General features: G+C 38.8%; 1 protein-coding gene across 2 annotated transcripts in view; it reads left to right on the top strand.

Moving 5' to 3' along the window:
* farp2 (FERM, RhoGEF and pleckstrin domain protein 2) overlaps window positions 1-25,904 on the top strand; it is a 34,404-nt gene continuing 8,500 nt past the window's right edge. The window contains exons 1-16 of one of the 2 annotated variants that reach the window (XM_072439428.1): window positions 1-67; window positions 624-874; window positions 12,754-12,858; window positions 13,990-14,032; window positions 14,111-14,189; window positions 14,551-14,648; window positions 14,770-14,884; window positions 17,360-17,507; window positions 17,620-17,715; window positions 17,792-17,955; window positions 18,036-18,104; window positions 18,171-18,228; window positions 18,315-18,570; window positions 23,444-23,625; window positions 24,739-24,828; window positions 25,685-25,818. In XM_072439428.1, coding sequence (XP_072295529.1) covers window positions 674-874; window positions 12,754-12,858; window positions 13,990-14,032; window positions 14,111-14,189; window positions 14,551-14,648; window positions 14,770-14,884; window positions 17,360-17,507; window positions 17,620-17,715; window positions 17,792-17,955; window positions 18,036-18,104; window positions 18,171-18,228; window positions 18,315-18,570; window positions 23,444-23,625; window positions 24,739-24,828; window positions 25,685-25,818 — 1,838 coding nt within the window. In that variant the 5' untranslated portion in view covers window positions 1-67; window positions 624-673. The remainder of the gene's footprint in view (window positions 68-623; window positions 875-12,753; window positions 12,859-13,989; window positions 14,033-14,110; window positions 14,190-14,550; window positions 14,649-14,769; window positions 14,885-17,359; window positions 17,508-17,619; window positions 17,716-17,791; window positions 17,956-18,035; window positions 18,105-18,170; window positions 18,229-18,314; window positions 18,571-23,443; window positions 23,626-24,738; window positions 24,829-25,684; window positions 25,819-25,904) is intronic. The other variant, XM_072439427.1, reaches the window with a different exon arrangement.

Here is a 25,904-nt window from a genome sequence, read left to right as displayed (position 1 = left end):
CCATGGAGCGAAGTCGTGTCCTCTTCGATTTTACCTCCAACATTTGGCTTTAATTCACAGTTATTTGGTAAGTTGGAAGTTTGGTTGTTGTAATGTGACGTGCACGGAGCTGCTGCCTTTGTTTTTGGTGTGTAAACATGTGCGTAAAGGGGAAACTTCGAGTAAGTGAAGTTAGTTTGTCTTGGTCTGTAGTTTTTTCGTGACTTTGCATTGCCTGTGTAATCTGAATTTAATTTGAGGCGATGTTGCAAGAGTTATTTTATTTTTTTCTTTGATTGGAGATGGAACTTGTCTGCAAGTGAACACCGACTGACCCAGTTTGGCCCCCATGCAAAGTAACAAACCTCTCAGTCTCACGTCGTGGTTATGTGCGCATTTCTGGAATGTTTTACCTTAAATCTAACTCGAAAACATGTCTTTGTTCTTTGCTAAATCTTCTAATATTATAAATGAACTTTTCCTCAACTCTCAGACTGGAGTTGAACCTTTTTCTACAATCTCAGACTAACTCTGTGGAAACCTGGAAAACCCAAACCTTCATTATGTATAGTTAACTTAAAGTATTATGATAGCTGTGTGCTTACCACATCAATTATAGTAGGTTTACCTTTTGTTTCCCCCAGGAGTAAGGAGGAGGAGGAGGAAGTGGACTGCCCCCTGTGAGTGAGAAGACATGGGGGAAATACAAGGCTCATACCGGGCCCTTCCCACTCCTGGCACCAGACTCGGAGCCCAGTTCAACGCTGGTATCAGTACATTGGAGCCTGGTCAGAGCCTCAGTGCCAACATGATCAGCGGGAACCACAACCAAGGGAGAGGACTGCAGATCCGAGTGCAAGGGCTGGACGAAACGCAGGAGTTTTTCAACATTGATGTAAGTTCACACTGATGTTTTTGTCCAGTCTATTGGTCAAGTTTTTAGGTGCGTTGCAAAAACATTACATTATAATTGGAACTAAACTATGACCAAACCTCAACAAACTAAGCTACTAAACATCAACAAAGCCATGACTAAACCTGGACAAAAAAAGGACCAAATCATGTCTACATCAGAAGTAAATTGGACTCAAACCGGGACCAAACCAGTTCATGAACTCTTGGACTATTCTGGTACAATCCTGGTTCAGTTCTTTTATTCCTAGTTTAGTTTGGCCCTGGTACGATCTTTGCTAACTCATAGTTTAATGGTTTAATTTGAACCCACATCAATCTTGGATCAGTCTTTGTTTAGTCCCAGTGTAGCTTGCTTTAGTCTTGTTTACTTACAGTTATACATATTCTATGGCCTATTTCATATTTTTATTCATCTGGATTCAACAGTTTTTGGCTGCCCGAGATTGTTGAAAGTAATGATACTGTAATTGTAATGAAAAGTCTAAGAACTCTTGTTGTTTATACGCTGCTGGATGTTCTGGTTGCGTGTGGCGTGGTGACAGCTGCCACATGGATTTGATGCCAAAACCCCTTCCTCTTTAAGGCATGCTATTCCGTCAACTTGGGGCAACGCATCCAACCACTTTTTAGTGTCTCTGCTGTGATTTGTTTTTGCTTGAAGATGTAGCTCATTTTGATTGCCCAGAAATGTATGTAATTAGAGTACAGAAGGAACAGTTCCTGGCTGTGAAATGTTGGTGAAAGTCACCTGTTTGATGTCTAAGATATTTTCGTGGACATCAGACATCAATTTAATCATAAGATCAATGTTATAGTTTCAAATTTGGTCTTGAAATACGTTGAAGACTGGTTTTGTTATTTCACAAAACTAGCAGTATATTTGGCACTGATTGAATCCAACTAGTTTCACAAATGTTATACCCTAGACTAGCTAAAATAAAACTACATTGCCTGTAATGGTTGTGATTACATTACAGTTCAGTCAATCCCTTTCACAGATTAAGCAAGCTGTTTGATTCTGTGCTGTGTTTTCCTTGTTTGCTTGACAAGCAACTGCTGGAGTTGTTCACGAGGCAAATAGGAAGCAATAAGGAAACCACTTAATCAGAATGAGTTTCCTGTCCTTTCACCTAGGACAGACTTTCAAAGCATTTGATCTCACTTTATACAAGAAAATTACAACTATTTTTAATTTGATTTGATTCTGTAGGATGATAAATCCCATTAATTACTATTATATCTGTAGCCAAAACAATAGTATTTCAGTAGTGGAGACAGACATTTTATAATCTTATATGCCATATGTTCTGTCTAAGCCTGATGAGGGATTAATTCGAAGTAGTAAATCTGTATTAAAAAACTTGAGGATGGCTTGAATTTGTGGCGCTTGAATGCAACAGATGTATTAAACTCTTGAGGGTTCAAAGCAAATGTGGACACGGTGCTCATAGGAGAGGGCAGACCGGAATATACAGCTGCATAAAGGAACTGACAGCGATGTTGTCGTGCAGACAACACGAACAAGATGGCCACCGTCTGTATGGCTCAATATTTCATTTCACTCCGTAATGTCAGGATGACTTATGAAATGATATCTATTGTATTTATATCATGACCTCCACTATGCTAAAGTGACACAAGGCTACTTCACAAAACAAGGACTAAATCAAAGATAAAACTGATCTAAACCAGGGACAAGACGGGACATAAACTAGCTACGGTAGTTGATATTTTATATTGTATGTTTCAATGCAGCCAATGTTAACATGGGGAATATTTGTTTAATTACGTTTTTGTCCACGTTGCCCAACGGCTTCAATATGATGACAACTTTTCAACTTGTTTAGTTGTAGTTTTCTTTTCTCCCTCAGCTAGAGAATACAAAATAGCTCAAAAATTGCCACGTTGAATGATTAGAATATTTGTGGCCTTCAAACAACTGCCTTCATTCACTGCAGGGTTTTCAGCTGCTTAAATAACTGAATACATGGATACATTTGTCTCAATCAGCCCTACCTCCTCCTGTGTGTGCTTTGAGTCAATACTGTCAGAATGTTGTGTAAAGTCCTCCACGTATGCGCTGATAGCCTAGCGCGTTCACATTGTATTCATTTTCCTAAAGAAAATGTACTCTTTAAAGGGGAACTAAAGTAAACCACAACTAAATATAACTAGACCAGGGACTACATTTGTACCCAGCCTCCAAAAGAAAAAGAAAAACGAGGCTAAATTAGGATAAATGAGAAGGAAGCAACGCTCAAATCCAAGGTCTAAAGGACTAAACCATTACCTAACCAGAACTGAACCCAGCTTGTATTTTATTCCCAACCTTTTATGTGTGGCTTCTCAAAGGCCAAAAATTTATAGCCGTGTGACATTTTTTTTTATCTTGGAACCACAACAGACAAATGGTATTACAGCTCTTTTGATGTGCAGGTAGCTTGCATGGTCACCGTCAACAGCAGATATTATTTGCTCTTCTGGCTCTGCTCCATTTGCCCTGCCCACTCGGAGCTCAGGAGAAAGCCAGGCCTTGTGGTTTCGGGACAGGGGAGGCAGGGCAACCGAGCCAGAGCAACACAGGCTCCATTTATCCCCTCTGTGCATGCCCGAAAACTTTCAGCACAACAAGAAAAGAAAGAGATCCCAAAAGTTGGAGCCAGGACTAAACCAAGGGCTAAAGAACTAGACAGGAAGAACCCACTATTAATCCAGGGACCAAAGTCTAAAGTAAGATCTAAGTCGGGACTAAAGCAAGAACAAATATAAGGCCAAAGTCTAAATAAAATCTCTTGTCTGTACAAGATTTGGATCCGGTTAAAACCAAGACTAAATCTGAAAATAAACTAGGTCAAAATCGGGAAGTAAACTTGGAACTTGCTGAACTGAAACTAAACCAGGAGGAAAAGCCTGGATGAAACCAGGGACTAAACCAGGATCAAGAATAACATAATGCAACTCCAAAGTACGATTTATGAATAAAAACCCCAAGTCAAAATTTGACCCGGATCCAAACCACCGGTCTTGAACTGTGTGAAGCTGCAGTAGAGCGCCTGGCATGGGTTTGCTTATAGTGTCGGGCAAACAAGAACATAAATAGCAGGGGTTGACAGAGAGTAGGCTGCGATGAAGGGGGGGTGAGCTTCTGGTGGTAAAAGAGCAGTTCTGAGAGAGACGGGGCAAAGTTTGTGGAGCAGTGGGGGAGGGGTCCAGAGCACAGAGTACGGCCCAGGAATTTGACCACTGTGGAGGATGTGTAACTAGATGAACTAGACCTGTGCGAGTTGGGTTTCATCAAATGTTCTTTTTAGGACAGTAGTTGCTGCACTGCTTTTAGGTGCAAAATGGTGAACTGATCATATGTGTCTTTTTCCTGTTACCATAATACAATATAATACTGTTCATCAAAATAAGGTCAGGCTTTAAAGGGCCTGTACTCTTTTGTTCATTTGTTTCCCCCGGCACAGATATATTACCCCTGTATCCAGTCTACATCTAATTAAAGAGTTGTATTCTCTGCAAAGCTTTAAGTGCACTGTTGGCACGCTAATGTTAGCTTTACCCTGACGGTACACTCGGACTGTCCTCTGAAAGTTGTTGTAAGATATAAACACTTTAAAATTAGCTAGTTCTGTTTTTCACACCTAAGGCCGTAAAAATCCGGCACAGCACCTTTTAGTTAATCTACACACAGAGTTGAATTAATTTGAATCAAAATGGCAATGCATACAATTATAGAAATGTTGCAATGCTTGCACTTCGCCTTCCATTGCAGGCAGTTTTTCTTTTCTTTTTTTATAAGTAAAAGAGCGATGATTATTTAACTTAAAACCCTCAGAAAGCTATTTATAGGGAAATAAACATGTTTTGATCTTGACAATTTGTTATAATGCGATAACGACACAGTACTTGTGCGAGAACTTAAAGAAGAATAAGGTGTGCAAAGTAAGTTAAGACACTGGTGTGAGACGGTTGTAAAATTGGGAGAAATGCTGACGACAACAGTTTGCAGAAGCATCTTATTTGTAGCCCATGTGTTGCTTAATAGTAGACTTATCATGTAACTGTTTGGTCTGTCAGAATCATTGGCTGAAAGTGGTCTGGGTATGCATGGGGGCTAAAATTAAACATACTCTTTCTTTTTTTATTTCGGTCACTCGGCGAGTATTATCTCACAGTACACAAATGAGCCTAATGACCCACAGGCTTCACTCAGAAGGATCACAGTGAACACACGGGAAGGAATGCTGGTCCAGTAAACAGTGGCGTCAGGCTTACAACAATCACGCCACGGGCCCCTTAGCACGACAGATTTGATTAGCTTGTTTGGTTTGTAAAGAATAAAAACACACTGCTTGAAATGTAATTAATAATGATGACAGAAATGTAGTACTTTCAAAGTTATTTTCCTTGGCATGAAAAAGTCATAGACCATTCAATGAATAACATAACTTTGATTAAACATGCAAGAATAAACGGCTTTGCTACAGTTGTGTATCTCCAGGTTTTCTATGCTAAATTTGGCATTTGTTCACAGCACAACACATTCAACCACATTAACTTGTCCCTAAATGTATGTTTGTTCATTTCTCAGAGAAGTGTCAGTTCACACTAAGCCCTTCTAGCTCATTTGTTTATTTCTCTCACGCTCTGTCAGCTCTCTGCAGGGGGCGTGGACCATGTGCTGAGCATCTATGCTAAGCCGTCTGCAGTAACACTTTGACTAAGAAGTGCAGTATATTGGAGTTTATTATAATCCTCCACTTTGAGTTGAGCTTTTGTCTCAAGAAATAGTCACTGTAATGGCTAATATAGGTTAATGGTGCGTTACTTACACCGCACGCTCTAAGCCTCTCAGAGATGCACTCTATAAAGTCATTATTCATTCGCTCCACACTCTGCAGTGGTGAGAGCCTTCTGTAGCCTCAGCTGCTCCGATTGATACAAAAACAAGATTTTATCCAAATAAAAAAAGATCTGACCTTTTACTGAACAGAATGATTGTGTATAAGACCGCATGTTGAAAAAGGTCAGTGTATTGTCTAGTAAAAAGAGCATTATTTAACGTTTTGAAATCGGTATCGAGGCAATTCCATAGGATCTGATTGAGTTTGACATTTCTGTATCTTGTCAACATTAATTGTAAGCTGGAAGTTCCCAATCCCTTGTCCTTACCTGTTTCATTGGTCATATTTCTAGTCAATCAAGCCTAATTAAAGCCCCAAAATCACTATTCCAGTAATTGAAACTCTGATAAATACAATGAATTCCACTATTCTTTCAATATTGGAACACTAGCTTTGTTTAACTTCTCCCTCCATAAAAGTTTGAGCTCATTCATTTCCTTGGCACTGCAGAATGTAGTGCTCCGCTGCATGTGGGTTGCACAGGTGAGCTTAACAGAAGGCATAGTGCCTCAGCTGATCCCGATTACCGCTTTTGTGTTTCTGCCAACAAGCCCTCGCCAAGTGTCCTCAAGTGTTCCCCTTAAACGAGGACAGAAAAGAAGTGTTGAAGTTAGACTCCCATCAAAGAACCCGCTGCATTCAGAGCCAGTCTCACCAACTTGTGAAAGTGGTGTTAATATGCATTTGAACAGGAAATCTCCCTGTGGCAAAAGTGAAACAATAGCTTCCCACTGGGCCACATGCAAGCCCCAACACAGCCCTGCATCCAGTCCTGCCCTGTCTCTGCAGCCTGCTGTTTGGTAATCTTAGCCGAACCTGTCAGGCAAGAGTTGAGTTGCAAGAATTGAATACAACAAATTACTTTTTATGTTAGTTACACCAAATAACAATGACCCTCTGACAATAAGAGTCAATGTTACAACTTGCAATAGGATATGTAGTATTTTTTTTAGTTGTGACATAAAGGAGACAAATTCAGTTTTTTTCCAGCTACCTAGTATTCAGCTATAACATATGTAGATCATCATTTGACATTTTGATCATTGTTGTACACAATATTGATCTAAAGTGGCTTAGTAACAGTGTCGGTCCATGACATCCTGGTCAAAACTGCAGAGGGACATTTCGCTGTAACAAGCAGCAGATTGTCATTCACAAGGTTTTAGTTTTTATTCTCTATTTAAGTACAAGGATGTGGGCAGGGATAGGGGTTAGGTGAAAACAGGAGTCCCAGAACAATACAGGATAGCTCAAACATTCTTGAATCAATCAAAATACAAGTTTGAGTGAATTAAATGATTGACAAGGAAACACTGTTGTAAAAAGATTAAAAACTCATTTAAGTTGATTGAAAATGACTAGGTTGAATGGTTGTGTCCTTCAAACAACTGCCTTTTTACACTGTTTATTTTGTCAACTTCCCAAATGTGGATGGATCCATTTATCGCAATCAGCCCTGCCTCCTCGTGTGTGCTTTTTTTGTACAACTTTTCAAATCGTATCTTTTATTTGGCCACTTCGTACCCTCAAAAACACAAATGATTCGCTTTGAGTATGTTTTACGTCAGTTCTCGTTCCTGATTGAGGCCAGGGACACATTACTGTTCATAATACATACAGTTTTCACAGATAAGCGACATATGAGTGTTTTTGTGTGTAGTTTACATCCTCCTTGTATCAGTCTAGGTTGAAATTAATGAAATCTGCATGCACAAATCATTATTGAATTGCGTTTCAAATTTAACTGTAAACTGTCTATTTTTTATCTTGCAGTAAATTGAAATAGTTTTTCTTTAATGCATGCCTTATTTGATTTATTTTGCCTCATTCTTGTTCATTGTTTTATGTTGCACAGAATCAGAAGTTCCTAGCCTGTGAATTGTGTTTACTGACAATGGCAATAAACTTTTTTCTGATTCTGATTCATGTGGCATTGAGTGATAAATATGCCAGCTGTAAAAAACAGATCCAACAGTATTCTTTGAGTTTGTCTGCTCTGGTTGTGCCCGCATCTCTGGTGACGCCACAGGCCGTAAGGGAAACATCTGTTTGTGCCATAATCCCTGCCATCTTTGGGCTTGATTTGCTGACCCAGTGACCCGCCTCAGCTGTGCCACCAACCAGTCTGAACCATGAGTCGGGTGTGACTATGAACCGGGTCAAATCCTTTGTGAAATGGAACTGGTGACAAACGTTTTAGAAGAAATCATATTTTATTTTAAATTAGAGCTTGACAATATCAGTCAGTGCTAATATCATTATGGTCAAACGTGTGGGCAGATATGGCTAGGGTTGTCAAGACGATTAGGTCAGTTGATAGTCGTGATTATAATAATTATTCTCACAATTATTATGAAAAATAATAATTGTGAGAATTTTAAAAGCAAAATGTTTATTTTTGGGCTGTATATTGAGAACAAAACAAGACTCTTTTTTTAAAATCTTTTTATCTGGCTAACTATCTGGAAAGTTCAGTTTTGTAAAGCTGGTCCTAAACTTGAGGAACAATATCATGTTTGACAACGAGCATGAAAGAAAATTCAAGTATTCACTGCTGTCTAAATAATTGTGAAAAATGTTACATTTTTGATGATTTTCTCACAATAATCACTCAAATTTGATATTGTGACATTCTTACATGTGGCATTATTTATTTTGCATTATTTAACGAAAGTAAAAGGTGACTCACTTCACTTGACTGTAACTTGTAGGCCACGCAATAGATTTGCAAAGAGAAACGAAGAGAAAGAAATGCAAGTTTAAATGATGAAGCTGATATGAGAGACACTGATATTGAACTTTGACATTGTCCACTAAATGTTATTATTTGCTCTAGGTGTGTTACATTGTTTTGTGGTTGTGTTGCTTAGAGACACAGTTTTGTGTCATTTTCACAGTCATAAAATGTGAAGTTAAAAACAGCTCCAGATTGTCAGGACTTCTTTTAATGAGTGGTTCTGAAAGTATGGCCTGTACAGCTGCTGTAATGTGTAAACCTAAACTGGATCAATAGTATTTGCTGCCTTTTCATTAATCTGTCTCTACACACCCATGTTCCATATTTCACCTCTACTCCACATGAACCTAAACTATGATTATTCATATTAACTCTTTAAGATGATCCTGCCTCATAATGTTAAGGCTGTAATCTTTTAGTCCATTCATTGGTCAATTGACACTTGGTCAACTAATTGTTTTATTAGTTGACAGTTTTTTTTTTTTTATTGGATTATAAAAATGTATAAGTACAACAACAGTTAAGTTAATTGGCTAGAGTTTTGGGAGTGAGTTTACGCTGCCTTTTCCCTTCTGAAGAGGTTGTGTACTAGTACTTCTCTGTGAGATCCTAATCATTTGGACAGCTTTTGCCAGCCCCACCATGTGCCCTCTTTTAGTGAATTTATTTTATGTACGGGGCATGTCTTCAGTCAACCAAGAGTTTCTTTACACAACTACAGCCCAAAACTTATCAGCATGTCAGATATATATAAGATTTACAATGTGTTTTAGTGGATTCACTATTCAAAACGATAAAATATGTAGGAACCTTTGATCAGAATCTAATGTGAAACTATGATTGTTCCTACTCTAAAATATTACCCATATGTGCTTCTTTTTTTTTTTAAACTTTTAGCCTTTTGAAGTGATGATGCTCTTGACTTTGAACGTATATTGCAGTCTGAACTCCGCTGTAAAAGTTGAAAGTGCTGAATGATAAGCTACTCTTACAGTCGTTCCATTGTGGATTTGACAAAAGCGTGGGTGATTTCCAGACGCCTCTCTCTGTGACTGTGGCGTGCCGTTTAATGTCGTCAGATCTTCAGAGATAAAGTCCAACCACAGAAGCGTCAGACTGGGGGATACTTGAGACTGGAGTAGTGTGAATGGACTTTTGCATTCCTCAAGTGGGATAATGAGTAACCAGAGGGAGGAGAATTAGACACAGTAAACGCTCCATGTTTGCCAGTTTTGGAGCAGGCGACAAAAAGGTAAACACTTGGCTGTAATCCACACTTGACTGCTTCATTTCTCTGTCAACTTTACACACTTTTTTCCAATTCCTCAAAGACACGCTAATGAGTTTATTATCTACTTCATATACATTTTAATGTAATCATCTGATTGCAATGTTAATATAATATATTCAACGTAATCCCATTAGCTAAAGTGTCCTACATTGTAACCCGCTTTTACATCCCTGATGGCCATTTATGATAATATTGCCTTAATATTATTTAGCACATTTTCAGCCAATTAGTTGCTTTATAATTAGTGGATAATACTTTTTTCATTTGCTCCGCTCACTCGGTGGTGAGTTATTTCTGGAGCCGCTGAGGGAAGCACACTATATTCATAAAAGGACACAACATGAGACGACAATGAGATTTTTCCTGAATGAAATCAAATCAACACTGAAATACAAGCTATAGAATATGTAATAGTCTGGTTTGTTTTGATGTTGTAATATGGTTGCATATAGTGATGAACTGACTCAAAGCAGGAAGCCTATAGTAACAGTAAGAGTTCTGTCTTGGGGGGTGGTGGTTGGAGTGTGGAATGGGACGGAAAAAATAAAATTGGGCAGTGGCTCTTTAATAGTATGTTTGGCTTCTGTTCAAAGACGACGAGAAGTGTTTTAACACATGTTTTCTTCCTTTGGCAGCTGGATGCTGAAACCGTATGGAGAAGTCTTAAAACGCATTCTCACAGTTATGGTTGTTGTGTCAGCAGTGAGAACGTAACTTCATGCTTTTATTCAAATATTTACATAAATACACTTACTTTATTTGGAAAACCTGTTACTCCAGAACATTTGACAGGGTGCTTTTGTTCTCAGCTCCACTAACAGTGTTTTTAATCTCACATTTCAAACTGAAAGTATTCTTCTACTATGGAAAGCTGCTTTTGTTCTCCCTTGCATGAAGGAGGTCAGAAAAATGATTTGAATAATTTCCGGCCAATCCAAAAACTATCCTACCTAGCAAAACTCTTGGAGAAAATAATACTGTAAATAACCAAGTGTGTGCTTTCTTAACCAAATATTACATTTTAAATATCAGTCCGGGTTTGGACCAGGGCATAATACTATCACAGCTGCTCCCAAAGGTGATATTGCATTGGACAATCATGAAGAATGTGCTGCTGTTTTTGTTCATTTGTCCAATAATCTTAAAGCCAGATTGTCATTCTTCTTTAGAAATGAAACATGTTTTCCTCTGAGGTTCAGCTCTGAGGTTCAGCTCTGAGGTTCAGCTCTGAGGTTCAGCTCTGAGGTTCAGCTCTGAGGTTCAGCTCTGAGGTTCAGCTCTGAGGTTCAGCTCTGAGGTTCAGCTCTGAGGTTCAGCTCTGAGGTTCAGCTCTGAGGTTCATTACAGGAGAAGTATACAGAACTCTCTTCAATCATGCTCATTGGATAAAAGGATGGAACAGCACAGCGTTTTCTTTGTTTATAATGCTCTTGTTGACATTTTGCCTGATTATTTAACACGCTTGTTGAATATTAGATCATGTAGTCATCAATTGAGATCTCGGGACATTCTTATTTTGAAGTGCGAAAAAAAAGCTTGAAACAAAACAGACTATTTCAATTAAATTAAACCACAGTGCCAGTGCTCTTGCTTTGTATGATTTATATCCAATGGTGTATGTGCAAGTGTGTTTTTAGGTATTTGTTAATTGTATAGATAGTTTTATTGAATTATGTTTTTTATTTGGTTATTCTATTTGATACATCATGGAGTATGCATGAAAAAAAGTTTCTCTCATTGGTTTTCCCCCGAATAAATAAATGATAAATGCATTTGTATTTTTATAATTATTAAAACTTATTCTTAGACATTGATAATAATGAATTCAATTGGTCATAGTTGTTCATTGTTATTAGTAGCGGCATTCAAAGTCAAACATATACATTTTACCCATTAAAACTTGAATCATATTTGCAGTAAACTCCGCTCTCTGGTTACGTGCGGGTACAGCTCACCTACATTGTACCAAAGTCATTGTTGCCTTTTTGAATTCTTTCACACCATTTTGAAGCAGTTCTTTTCATACGGCTTTTAAAAATACTATGGCACATTACAACCAGATGTCCGGGGCTGTAATTTTCTCCCAAAGTCACAGGCCCGGAGTCCAAACCTCAATTGCAGTCAGCTCTTGGTACATAGTAATTAGCTGTCCATTTACTGAAACAAACCCTACATGGGACAAGTCCGGAGCAGCAGACCTTTTCTTATGTTTTTTGGCTCATTCTGCTATTTGGTGGGACACGTTTTTTTGGCGAGCACAGGACTGCCCCATACGTGGAAACTATTTGGATTGACAGATGGAACATGTGCGGGTGTAAAACGCACAATTCGGTTATTCAGTAGGATTGTTCACAGATGCAAGAGCAAAAACATGCAGTGAACATCTTGTCTTGAGAGACTTTAATACCCTGTTCAGAAGTGTCCTGGACGAATGAGGGATCACACCGACACCCTGTTCAGAAGTGTGAAATCACATTTGAAGTGTCTAAATCATGTCCCAATAAGTCTAAGGATGTCGAGATTGTTCAGGTCACGATATAATCATAGCAATCATCACCATTTTTAAAAGGAAAATTAAGCCTTTTATTCAATTTATAATCCAAAAAGCTCATTGAAATATAAAGTTTTTTGGTTTATTTAGCTAATTGTTTTTGTGCCAAATTGTATTGTGTTATTCAGGAACTTTGCTCTGAAGCAGTTGTAAATCACGAAATTTGTTTTAAAAAAAAAGATTAATTGTAGTAGAAGAAAAGTTAAGTACTTTAAATTAAGTTACATAAGTAGTACGTAGTAGTAGTGTCAGTACTTTGTCCACCTTTGTAAATGTGTGGTTTCTTTCTGTGTCACAATAACCTTTTCTTGCACAAATGTTCCTCAAAAAACAGGTATTTTAAATCATTAATATTCTATCTATTTCCTTCCAGCCCAAGTCTCTGGGGGAGACGCTGCTGATGGAGGTCTTCCAAAGAGGGAACATTATGGAGAGCGATTACTTTTGCCTGGAGTTCCAGAACACGCAGATGAACTGGGTACGCACTTCCTGTTTGGTCCTGGGTTTACAAAGAGGGTAAACGGGGCAACAAGAGATCACAGCTTCAGGGTGGCAACGTTTAAGTCACTCGTGTTCAGCTCATCTCATGTATCAGCAGTAGGTTTGTAGGTTTGGATTTGTGAGATTTGAGAGGGCCTTGTTAGTAGTTGAAAAGGTTATTGAAGCCTTTATATAACTTTAAATAATAATCAGACTTAATTAATAATCTCTTCTAGGGTTGCAAAAAAACGTATTCTGAACAACCCGCATTAATTAAATTCTTCTTAAGGCAAATAAAATACAAGTAGAGTACTATAGATGGTTCAAAAGTCAATAAATCAATAATACCAGTTACTAATTACTATGATAGATGATGATCAATTGTTTTGTTCAATAAAGTTGATGTCTGTATTTCAGATGTTCAGACATTGTTCTCAGACCTTCCTTCACTTGATCATTTTGTGCCCAGCAGTGGTGGAAGATAACTTGAATAAAATCAAATGTAATTAGAAAAGAACTGTACTTGAATACATTTTAAAAAAACGGGCATCTCTATTTAAGTGACGGTGAACTTACAGCGGATTTCACTTTTGCCTCATTTGAACAAAACTATACAAAAATAACAATGACTAGATCAAGTAATTTATGGATTTCAAGGTAACATTTTATTGGCGTGAAATACCTTTTACTTTTGCTTTGAATTTACCTTTCAAAAGTAAATGTTTCCACTGGCACTTTTAAGGAGATTTTTTGTCTCTTACTTCAACTTTTTTTTTGTACTTCCTCCACCTTTACAGTAGCTAACTTTAACTGAATTGAGAGAGACTGAAGTTCTAGAGACAAGGGGAAAATCCAGAAAAATCTAAATGTAGAAGAATGTTTTGATGTGTAGTCACCAGTTTCTTTCCAGTCCCTTTAAACTCCTCCTGCTTCTTCTCCAAATCTGTGGACATTACGATAGAGTCAGATGATTTGCGTTTGTCATTCGCTGCGATGTGGATCTTTCACATTCCTCTTTAGATCAGGCCCAGATGGAAACGACTGAGGCTTTTGTGCCCTGAGTTCTGCCACTTCTCTGTCCATACAACATGACACTTTCTCATTCAACCTTTTCCACAATTGTTTTTAGGTTTGGCTTGAACCGACCAAGCTCATTGTGAGACAAGTTAGAAGTAAGTCAAATATATACCGTAAATATTTGTTGTTCTATAGTGAAGTACAGACCACACTGATTGTTTCTTTGTTTTTAGGGCCTGCAAATACACTGTTTAGACTGTCTGTCAAATTCTTCCCTCCAGACCCCGGTCAACTCCAGGAAGAGTATACGCGGTGGGTACATACATTTCACAGCTAAATTGATTGTATGTATTGTGTATATATTTTTTGTTTTGTTAAAATGTGCCGAAACCACAGCTGGTCCTATTATTATAAAGAAGTACATTCTGAAACATGTATTTACATTGTACAGTGTTATAAACATGTGTTATAAACCATTACTACAGAGCAGAGTTCATGAGATTGATGGAAACAGACATAAATATAAATAAAGAGTAGTATACCATCATCAGGCATCTACTGAGGACACTTTTACAGTATATCACGAGGATTAATAAGTTGTTCCTTGGCTGTTAAAACTAAAGTGGACGGATGTAACAATCGTGATATTTACACATACTATTTCTCTCCGTAGATACTTATTCTCTTTACAGATGAAGAGGGATTTGATGGAGGGAAAGTTGATCTGCAGTGAAAATACTGGAGCCCTGCTGGCGTCTCACCTCGTCCAGTGTATGTTCAATGAATGTGGAGTCTATTCAATGTTTTTGTAAAGCATCTGAAATAAGTTGGAAAACAAAGGAAAACGATTGCAGATAATGTTTACCATATATTGTCTGTTTTTTCCTCTCAGCTGAGATCGGAGACTACGACGACGCTGCCGACAGAGAGTTTCTTAAGATGAACCAAGTGTTGCCTTTTCAAGACAAAGTGGAGGACAGGATCATGGAGCTGCATCGGAGACACCTGTAAGACTTTAAATCAACCTGTATACATTATAAATTGTGTGAGAATCCAAAGATGGATGTAATAATAATAATACTAATAATGGAATATGGGTAAGAACATATGGCATTACAAGAGCCATTTAAACGTGTTTAACAGTGATGCTATAAGTTAAGATGAAGTAGCAAATAATTACAATATAACTTGATTTCTAAGTTTCCTTAAACGCGTCTCATTGGTTCTTATGCAGTCGTCACAATAATTCATTTATAATTTATTTATGGTTTTGTATATGAAAGATTTATTTTGTCTGAATATTTTTTTTATTGGGTGTTAATTTAAAAAAAAGAAAGATAACAGTTTTCACTTTGAATATTACTTACTATATATATATATAACTTCAATATATATTTGTTTATATCCTGCATCAAAGCCTCACATTTTAAAATGTGTTATTGTGATAAGTCCAACCACCACAGTGGGCAATGATTCTAAATTTAGACAACACGATGTTTTGAAGATTCTTTGAAAAATTAAAAACAAATAAATAAAAAAAACTTTCAAATAAGCGTAAAAGTGATATTGCAGCACATACTTTTAATCTGAACATCGTTAGCTTATTACTTTTTGTCAATATCGCCGACACTTACTAACCACTAGAGGGCTTGTTATAACGTCCTAGTGTTTGTTTTTCTGTTGCGTGATTATCGCTTCAGCTCTATTGTCTTTGTTCTATAAGCCTAATAATATAGTAGTCACTCCCTGCATGCTAGTAAACAACTCAATTTCACGATTTAGCGTTATCCACTTTATCTAATGTTTAAAACATGAATTATTAAATTAATATATTTTATTGGCCGACCCTCAACTATCCAACACGGTTGACAGCCAATGGGAGCTCTTGAGTCTAGTCCATTAGGTGGTTAAAGACCTGTTAATCTCTTCTCCTCGCTCACCAGTTCGTTCATCTGGTCTAATCTTCTGCACTGCTGCTGCATTAGCCTTAAGGCCAGTGGGGCAGGGCCTAAGAAGATTTCAGTGCTTAGCGGATGAGCAAAATTAGACGGTGGTGATGATTGGATGGATATGTCTTTGTAACATGCCGTTTGGTTGTAATCGCCCAGTTTGACATGATGCCCCGAGAAATCCCTGGAAATTATAAGGGATTTACAGATACACTGGACAGCACTAAAAATATGGTGCAAAAATGTTGTCTGTTAGTAGTGGCAACTGAAGCATGTTTCAGGTTGGATTATATAGTTTAATTTCATCACACATGCACTAGTGCAGAGCTTCTCAAAGTGTGGGGTGTGCCCGTATGGGGGGGGCACAAATCATTTGGAGAAATGTGGCCACATTACGTGTGACAGACGGGTTTTAGAAACCGAAAAATGCCCAGTGCCAACACGTGGTTCATCTCTAAACATGACAGAGCAGCGGAAGAGTAGGTCATCCTCTGTGCCTCCTCTGTGCATCCTCTGTGCATCCTCTGTGCCTCCTCTGTGCCTCCTCTGTGCCGCCTCTGTGCCGCCTCTGTTTATCCTCTTTTCATCCTCTGTGCCTCCTCTGCCCCCCATGTCCCCCCCCATGTCCCCCCTCATGTCCCCCCTCTGTGCCTCCTCTGTGCATCCTCTGTGCCTCCTCTGTGCATCCTCTGTTCATCCTCTGCCCCCCATGTCCCCCCTCTGTGCCTCCTCTGTGCCTCCTCTGTGCCTCCACTGTCCCTCCACTGTCCCTCCTCTGTGCCTCCTCTGTGCCTCCTCTGTGCCTCCTAATTTAACCATCAGTTTTAGCCTTCTCAATTCGACTGGACGAGCACTACAATCCCATTTTTAGAATCTAACTTATGAATTTGCTCTGCTCCCGACTGCTCATTTAAGTAGTAATGTGAGTGATTCTTCTCTTTGAAACGCCATATTTACAACAGTGAAGCACCAGTTCTGCGCTGTCCCAGAGGCTGTGGCGGTGGATACTTTTTTAATCTCCCAATTCTCTTCATTAGAGAATTAAACAACTGAAAATGATAATATAGACATTTTAAATAGTACAGGTCGGTGGAGATCAAAAATAGACTTAAAGACGGATCACTGTACAATAATTATTGCATTTAGTTTTGTTTTTAAAAAACATATTTTACATTCTACTGTTGGTAGAGTTATTGTGACTTAAATTGTGCAAGACGCTAGACATGCCAAAGACTCCTTGTCCTACCTATGGGACTAATAAACATTTATAAACATCTATAATCAGCAGAGTTCACAATTGGACTAGTTTTTTTGTGTTAAATAACAGTGTACTGTTTGTGTTCAAGAAATAGTTTCGAAGGGATTTTCTATTTTTTTCAGCCAAAACATGGAAAATGATTGCATGCCACGAGAATGTACCTTTGACAATGTACAAGATACTGTTACTAAAGCAACCTTCCACTTTTTTCACCTGTTTTTTTGTCCTGATTGTTGATTACACTTCTTAGTCGTTTGTCCAACTGTGTCTTCCAGGGGTCAGACTCCAGCCGAATCAGATTTTCAAATACTAGAAATTGCCCGAAAACTGGAATTGTACGGCGTTCGCTTCCACCCGGCAGCCGACCGCGAGGGCACCAAGATCAACCTCTCTGTGGTGCATATGGGGCTGCAGGTTTTTCAGGTAGGGGCTGGAGTAGGGCTTCTATTGATTTGTTTTCATCCTGTAAACCAGCATAATTGAGGAAAGTTATTTCTCCCGCCTTCAAACAAAATTGTTGTACTTTTTTCTTCAGGGCAACACAAAAATCAACACTTTCAACTGGTCCAAAATTCGCAAACTGAGCTTCAAAAGGAAACGCTTCTTGATCAAGCTTCACCCTGATGTCCATGTAAGAGTTTTTTTTTTATAATTCATGAGTAAAATGGCAACAATTCAGGTTTTATATTATGCTCTATATGTTTTAGGGCCCTCATCAGGACACTTTAGAGTTTATGATGGGCAGTCGAGACCAGTGTAAAATCTTCTGGAAGATCTGTGTAGAATACCATTCGTTCTTCCGTTTGTTCGACCAGCCCCAGCCCAAAAACAAAGCCAAACTGTTCACCAGAGGCTCCTCCTTCAGATACAGGTTTGAACTGCAGCCTGGACGTAACATGTGTCCATTGTTGTCTATGTAGTTTTATGTGACACTTTGTCACGACTTTTCAGTGGAAGAACTCAAAAGCAGCTTGTGGAGTTTGTTAAAGAAAATGGAGCAAAGAGGACACCCTACCAGAGGTTTGTGACACGTTACTGACATTATATTTTCACACTTGTTAAATATAATGTAAATGTCATCTTCAGGAGGAACAGTAAAATACGAATGTCAGCTCGCTCCATCACTACCGATGTGCCAAAACAGGTTAGGCAGGACACATGATTTTAAAACCAAGTGTAAATGTTCTGTCTTTCTCATGTTGTTGTCGTCTCTTGTTACTTGCATTTCAGAGTTTGTCATTCAATGACAGTCTCAGGGCCCAAGGCTCTCCCTCCTCTGGGTCCTTTCACCCAACTCACATCTCCAACATGTCTGGCCTCCACCCCAGACAGGATGTCCCGCCCCCCTACGGCGGCCTCATCCACTCTGTAACGCCGCCTCGGCAGCAGGTCCAGCCACAGTCCCCTCCTCAGACCACCATACCCCCCAGCCCGCCGAAGGAAGACTCTGTCAACACTGCTGCCCCGTCTCAGTTGGCTTTTCAAGGTGCACCTAGTAATGTGTTTGTGTGTGTAGAGAGTGGCAAAAGTATGACGCTCCCCTCCCGAAATGCCAGTGAGGATGTAGAACAGGGTGGCAGAAGGGGTACGGGGCACTCAGTGGGAGGGGGGCGGGGCAAGAGGACAGGGGTCCTGTCACCAGCCGCCTTTGAGGCCGAGCTGCTGCGCACCAAACAGAGCCCTATGTTTTCACTGGTGCACTCCCCTCTGCAGGCGTCAGAGGAGTTCATCGATGACGATCCCACTGAGATCTCGTTCTATGGAGGCGGGGCAGAGGCTTACTCTTACGGCCACGATGAGAAAGTGGATGAGTTTGACTTCAGCGCGGGCTCTGAGCTCAGTAAAAACGGGCTGTTCAGTGTTGGCCTGGAGGACCTGAATGGGACCGCTCACTCTTTCCCTGACAGTATTGTTGGTCATTCTGAGACGAGCTCGCTGATTAATAACCGCTCAGAGTGCAGTTCCCTGGACAACCTGGGGCTCAGCTCTGCGGGAGAGTCCATGTCAGTGGGCTACGGGGGCCCTGACTCCACCTCCCTGCGCCTGCCTGGCTCTGACATCCAATCAGAGGCCAGCTCCATGGTGAACTTCCCAGCCTGCTCGGTGCGCTCCGAGAGCAGCAGCGCGGTGCAGTTCAGCGAGCTGGTAGAGCAGCTGGAGCAGCTGAGTTACCCGCCCACTGCCACCGAGGGCTCAGGCAACGGCTCGGACTCGGACTCGGACTGGGGCTCCGACAGTGTCCTGCCTCCAGAACAGAACCTGTTCTACACAAACGCTTTAAGCGGGACCAATGGCATCGAGGACTTCCTGCTGCAGTGTCACAACCTGCAAGCCCTGGCCCTGTCTGAGCCCTCTGGGTCGCCTCACATTAAGATGTAGAGCGCAAGCTTAACGCACTTCAGGCCCAAACAAAAGCACGTTCATGTCGATGCAGAACAGAGCCTGCGCCTTAAACGGTACCTTATAAGCAGGTAACCAACAAATATAATAATTGCAAAGAAACAATGCAGAACAACTCACCTGTTGTCATAGGAATGTGAAGACACAAAGTGGAGAAATCCACTTGAAAATTACAGATGTACAAACTCAAAACTTATTTGAACAATTTCATTGAATGTATTATTTTTCACATAAAGTGGATTCTACATGAATAGTATCTAGTGTAGCTGTAAAAGATTTATTCTTCAAATGTGATGTTGCATAATTTACTAAAACTTAGTAAAACACGTATCAACAGTTGAAATCCATCAGAGGCACCAGTGGAGACTGTATAACTGTACTGCCCTCTGGTGGCCACTATGGGACCCAGCAGGCTGCAGTCAGTGCGACACATGATGCAGTGTTTACTTCTTATTTAAGAGGATCTGGATATCAGATATGAGAAATAGTCCACCAAATAAAGTAGCAGTTTCAGATAGACTCTAACCCGCATATAGATGAGCCATGGAGTATACAGCCAACATGTAGAAATGTGTTTATAACTAAAAGTGCTATTTACTAAAGCATGTATACTAGTCTTTATACTAAGTTATATCCCGTGAATGTATGCTACGTCCAGGAACCTTCTGCCTAGTGACATAGAACTCTATAACACTACACCCCAAAGTAAGACACTGTTACTGTCTGGGGCCCTCAGTGTGTTTCTGGGTTGCAGTGTAGCCTTTTGGGGTTTTTGCACACTAACTTCTGTACATGCAGTTTTTTATATTATTTTTCTGTGAGAAGGTCCTATTGTTGATAATTATCACTGGTGCTAATTCTTTATTCTGCTTTATTTGCTTTTCCCCCAAATTTAGCTTATAGCTTGTTTTCTGCCTTTGCGCACCATTTTTGTGCCTAATCTCAGGTGTTTGCTCAGCTTCAGCGTCCGGTACCTTTGCTTCTGCAGTATATTTGACAATAGCCCTTAGTTGTTTTCATTGTCATTTTGAAGGATGGAAAAGCAACACAATTTCAGGCGTTTTTTTTAAATTTCCTTTTTTTTAAATCTCTCTACATCCACAACCATTTCTGTGTCACCTTGCAGAGTGAAGTATTGTTATACAGTGACAAATGAAGGCTTGTTGAAATAATTTTAACGGGATAGTCAAGCATTTGTTTTACAGAGAAGAAAGCACTATAATGGTCACTTTTTAATAGCTGTCAGCACTTCTTCAATTTGTGGAAAACAGGCGTATTAAATAGGTTTTGTGATAAATGTTTTTACATTGTTCATGGTATTTAGAAATGCACTTAATTTGGACAAATTGAACCAATGCATTGTTAATAATGTGATTGCTTCTATGGGCCACACTTGGCAGTGCATAGTTTTTGTACAACTTCAAGACAAATGCAATATCCAATTTCTACCAATGAATAATGACCAAGACCATATTGGAATTTCTCGATAACAACATACTTAACCATTCCTTTAACCCGGGCAAACATGTTGACATAAAGATTCTCTTGACCAGCTAAGTTAATCGCACTTAGACAATACTTAATTACCAACTAATCTTGGACTTGTATATTACTAATCATAAAGCTATTGTACTGATTGTATGTTTTGACTCAAGAATAAAGTACTTAATTTTGGTACCACAAATGTCAGACTTAACTTTCTTTTAAGATATATTTAACACAAGCCCATTTATAACTTGCTGGCAAAGACAAAACAAATGACTTCTTCTATATTGCTGCTAAGTTGGCAGTTGTGAGAACCCAGACACCAGTTTTGAAGTGAATTTAAAATTAACTACTACTACTTAACTACTTGGGCACCATTTTTACCCTGAAGGCCCATTCCTGACGTCACTCTTTCTCTGTATTTAGACTTTGGACTGGCACAAGGAGTTGCGAGTAGCTTTTGACCTCACATCAACCTCCAGCCGATATGGATTTGTCATCTAAAAGCTCACACTTCTTGTAAACAATTTCAAGTAGCAGAAAAAAATGTGTGACTTTTGAGCGTGGAAATCTTTCAAATTCCGAAACCCATATCTAAACTATATATTGATTAGGGCTGCAATTATTAATCAACTCAGTGTGACTATTTGACTATTAAAAAAAATGATCATTGTCATAGTTTTATGATTATAATTATCAATCATTCCTTTTTAATTGTAAATGTCTTCTATCTAGAAGCCTTCAATCACCATATGTAAACCTTTATTTGGTTGATAATGTATTTAAAAAGCCTCACAGTACAATAGAATTAATTGTTTGTCTGAAATGCTAACTAGTCTACTACTGAAATAATCGTTATCTGCAGCCCTAATATTAATATCATTACAAAGTCTGTTACAAAGTCTACACGCAGCTCTGTGTGTGGAGCCGCAGACTGTGGCCAGGTCATGCGTTAGATTCCTTCACTTAATTTCCAGTGCTCTGTGTTTTGGTCGGACTGTGTGCCAAATCATTCCTTAGTAAACCCCTCGCCCTCTCTTTGCGTGTCAGTCCCAAAGGCGCTCTCCAGATGAACTATAAACAAGTCCATGCCCCGCAGACACATGCCACATTCCTGATAAGTCTGCACAATTATTTCCGGGTCGAGCACTGCCTTTTTGTGTGTGTGTGTGTGTGTGAGTGCATTCCCCTCCCCTCGACCTTCCTCCTGTGTTTTCTCTCTCCCCCGTTCCCTCGGTACAAGTGGAAGAGCAGCTGCGGTGACCCATGCCTTAGTTTGAAAAGCTTAGCGTTTTGTCTGATTTGTTTTGCAGCCTGAACAAAAGCAGCAAAGCCAGTTCTGTGTGATGGAAGCTAGATTGTAGGAAGCTCGCAGTGATGGATTGAGAAACAATCGGGGGAGAACTGTGGGAGTTGTTTCTCACTTTGCAATGCCTCTGTTTGTGTGTTGAACTTTGCAACTTGTTTCAAAAGAGTCAGAACAAATTAGTGGACTGGACTCGACAAATGTTTTCATATAGTGGACTTTGCATCTTATTAATAATAATTAATAATAATTGACTCTTGACATGAAAAGAGTCTTGTATTGCTTGATTTGGTAAATTGGGTTCCATTTAGAAAAGAAACTCATCTATTTGTAGTCTATACTTTTAAATCATAAAAGATATTAGATCAAATACAGTAAGTTCTTTACAATATTGTGTATAGGCATAGAAAAATATTGCAATTTGTGTGACGATTATCCATCCATCCATTTTCTACCGCTTGTTCCCTTTTGGGGTCGCGGGTGACTGGAGCCTATCCCAGTAACTTCGGGCCTTAGGCGGGGTACAGTGGCCAACTTGTCGCAGGGCCAACACAGAGACATAGACATTACAGACAGTTCACTCTCACATTCATTCACTAGGCCCAATTTAGAGTTACCAATTTTTACCTAACACATGCATGTCTTTGGACGGTGGGAGGAAGCCGGAGAACCCGGAGAGAACCCACGGTAACACGGGGAGAACATGCAAACTCCACCCATGATCTCCTTCTTGGGAGGCAAGAGCGCTAACCGCCTTTGCCACCGTGCACAATGCAAAATAATTGTGATTAATGATAATATCTTGATAATATGCTGGTTTTAAATCATTTTAATGAACTATTATGATTAATTAATACTATTATAGTACTATACTTTTTGATGGGAACATCATGGATCATGTTTTTTTTCTGCAGAATGTAGTGATACAGGCGATTACATTTGTTGGCAATACAATATCACAATTATATAAACTATTAATATACCTATACCATTAACAATTATTATCTAACCTTTTTATTGCAATTACCTTCATTATTGTTTATAGTCACATCCCTAATTGTGTGTTTACCAATATTGCAACCGTAACTCTTTCTACTATGGTACTATTTGGTGTTGCGTAAGCCTGAATTGTCCTGTTTTCTTCATCGTTTGTCGTCTTGCTCCCCAGATTCGGTGGACAGCCCTCAGCTCTCTCCATGTATCTCTAAAGGTCCCATGTCTCTGTCGCCCTCGTTCCAAATGTCCACCCTGAGTCTGCCGGGACACACCTCCTCACCCCTGCAGAGCCCTGTCCTGACTGAAGGGGGCAGCACCACCAAACTGGAGGAAGAGGAGGAGGGCAGGAGGAAGGTAAATGCATAATAACAAACATGATACTATTTAATCCCCCAAAATCTGTGCCTTTTCAACTTTTGGGCAAACATTTAAAGGAATTGTTTTCATATATTGAAATAAACACATATATATTACATATTAACATAACAAATGCCTATACCAAACTTTATTTTTTTGTATGACATTGTCCTTTTCAAAATGGGCAGTTTGGTAACGGGAATGACTGGAACAGGGTCTATAGAGTCTATTGCTGTACATATTTAAATCAAATTTCAGGTAGATATTAATTAATTAAATGAAGAACCAATTTTTTTCATTCACGCATTAATAATTGGTAACCCTGGAACTGTTTTCTGACAGACTCCAGAGAAATCCAAGCAAGATGTTTTATTCAAACAGGCTTTCAATTATGATCTGTTTGTTGCATGGTTGCATGGAGTCTTATGTAGAATTCTGAGATTCCTTGGAATAATATGTAAATGATTTGTAAATAAAATCTATTATGTTTTATTATTATTGACTTGACACACATTTGTAATCATGCATTTGATATTAATTGCTTGAATATGATTGAAATTGGTTTAAAATGCTTGAATAAGACAAAAGATGTTCTAAAAAATACTATGCAATAATTCACATGAAAAAAATGCTGTTTTGATATATATTTTATGACTGCTGTCTCTTGAACACAAAAGGTACTACGGAATGTTCTAATATGTTCTACTAATGGTACATAAACTTAAACAACAGCCATCTGTTTTAGTCTTCTTGAGTCATTTAAATTAGATGTTTAGTTTGGTCGTAATTGTGTCTACGGTTGCACATTATTTTATCCCCTTTTAGACCTTTTCTAATCAGTTTTGTTGTCTTGATCTTCTGTTGAGTTAAATATTCATAATTTTGAGCTCCTTTTTGAGCAAAGTTTTTTAGTTTTGTAAGAAAAACAAAAACATTTTTGGCATTTAATTATGTAAATTATACATTCAAGATTACCTTATTTATATTACCAAGTTTAAATTCTTCATGTATATTACAAGGAATGTATAAAATGATCCTTCATCAATCAATTGCTGGAAATAAATGATAAATGAACACTTTTTAAATGGTTCTTTTCATTGTGTGGTGCAGCGTTATCCCACAGACAAGGCCTACTTTATCGCCAAAGAGATTCTGACCACGGAGCGGACGTATCTGAAAGATCTGGAGGTCATCACTGTGGTAAGCTCTGGAGCCATTTTCATCATCATGAAATAATTATAGTGTCACGTTCATGTTATGTGTTGACTTTACTATAAATGCCTGAGAAAGCTGCTGAAATGGGCTTTGAATCCGACACTGTAATTATAGGCTTCCCATAAAAACCAAGCGAGAAATCCAGAAAGGCATTTTAGGTTGTACTGCATTGTGTTTTCGATGGGTTTTTATGGGCAATTTGATACCAGTTTTATACAGTTTTATTTTTTTTATTTTTTTTTCTCAACCACATCATGCTTTTAGATTGAATTTATTTAAATTCAATTCAATTCAATTCAAAAATTGGGACCAGCCTCAGAATATCATAAACTTAAAAATACAAAATCAAAGTGGTTTTGGCAAATGAAAACTACTCTGATAAATGTGAGTGATATCAGAGACCGGTTTAAAGACATTTATAATTGTACATGATTTTTCATTTATTAGGAAATTATGATAAACAAAATTTTGTGTTTTACATTTTACTGGATAAATTTGGACCCAATAATAGTTTTTATCTGCATATATGTTACATACGTTGTCACAAAAAGTACTCACTCTTTTGTGGGGAAAATGTGTTTTTCTACAGCTTTAAAAAACATATATATATCTATATAATTTTGTTATAAACACTTAAAATCATCAGAATTTAGATCTGATGTCAGTTACTCGTTGAAAATATTTTAGAATCTTCTTCACTTTGCGTCCAGTCGTTTGGACATGTCGTTGTTTAAGGGGTCTTTGTTCCCCTTTTGAAGTAGACTTTAAATAAGTGTAATATGCTGTGATCTTATCATTTTGACGGGTCTAATGTGCTGTGTTGTGTTTGCGTGGCCTGCAGTGGTTCCGCAGTGCAGTGATCAAAGAGAACACCATGCCCGAGGGCCTCATGAACCTGCTCTTCTCAAACATCGACCCCGTCTACGAGTTTCACCGCGGCTTCCTCAAAGAGCTGGACCAGCGCTTGGCCCTGTGGTGTGTACGCTCCCGTTGTTTGACCAACATATCGTAATCGTTACTGCCATGGAGGAGTTAATGAATAACAAATTAGATGTATTTGA

Source organism: Eucyclogobius newberryi, unplaced genomic scaffold, assembly GCF_026437365.1.
Source record: "Eucyclogobius newberryi isolate DKJ021-1_F unplaced genomic scaffold, fEucNew1.0.hap1 SCAF_9, whole genome shotgun sequence".
Taxonomy (NCBI): domain Eukaryota; kingdom Metazoa; phylum Chordata; class Actinopteri; order Gobiiformes; family Gobiidae; genus Eucyclogobius; species Eucyclogobius newberryi.
Note: the sequence above shows the minus strand (reverse complement) of the source record. Positions and strands in the feature narration are given on the sequence as shown.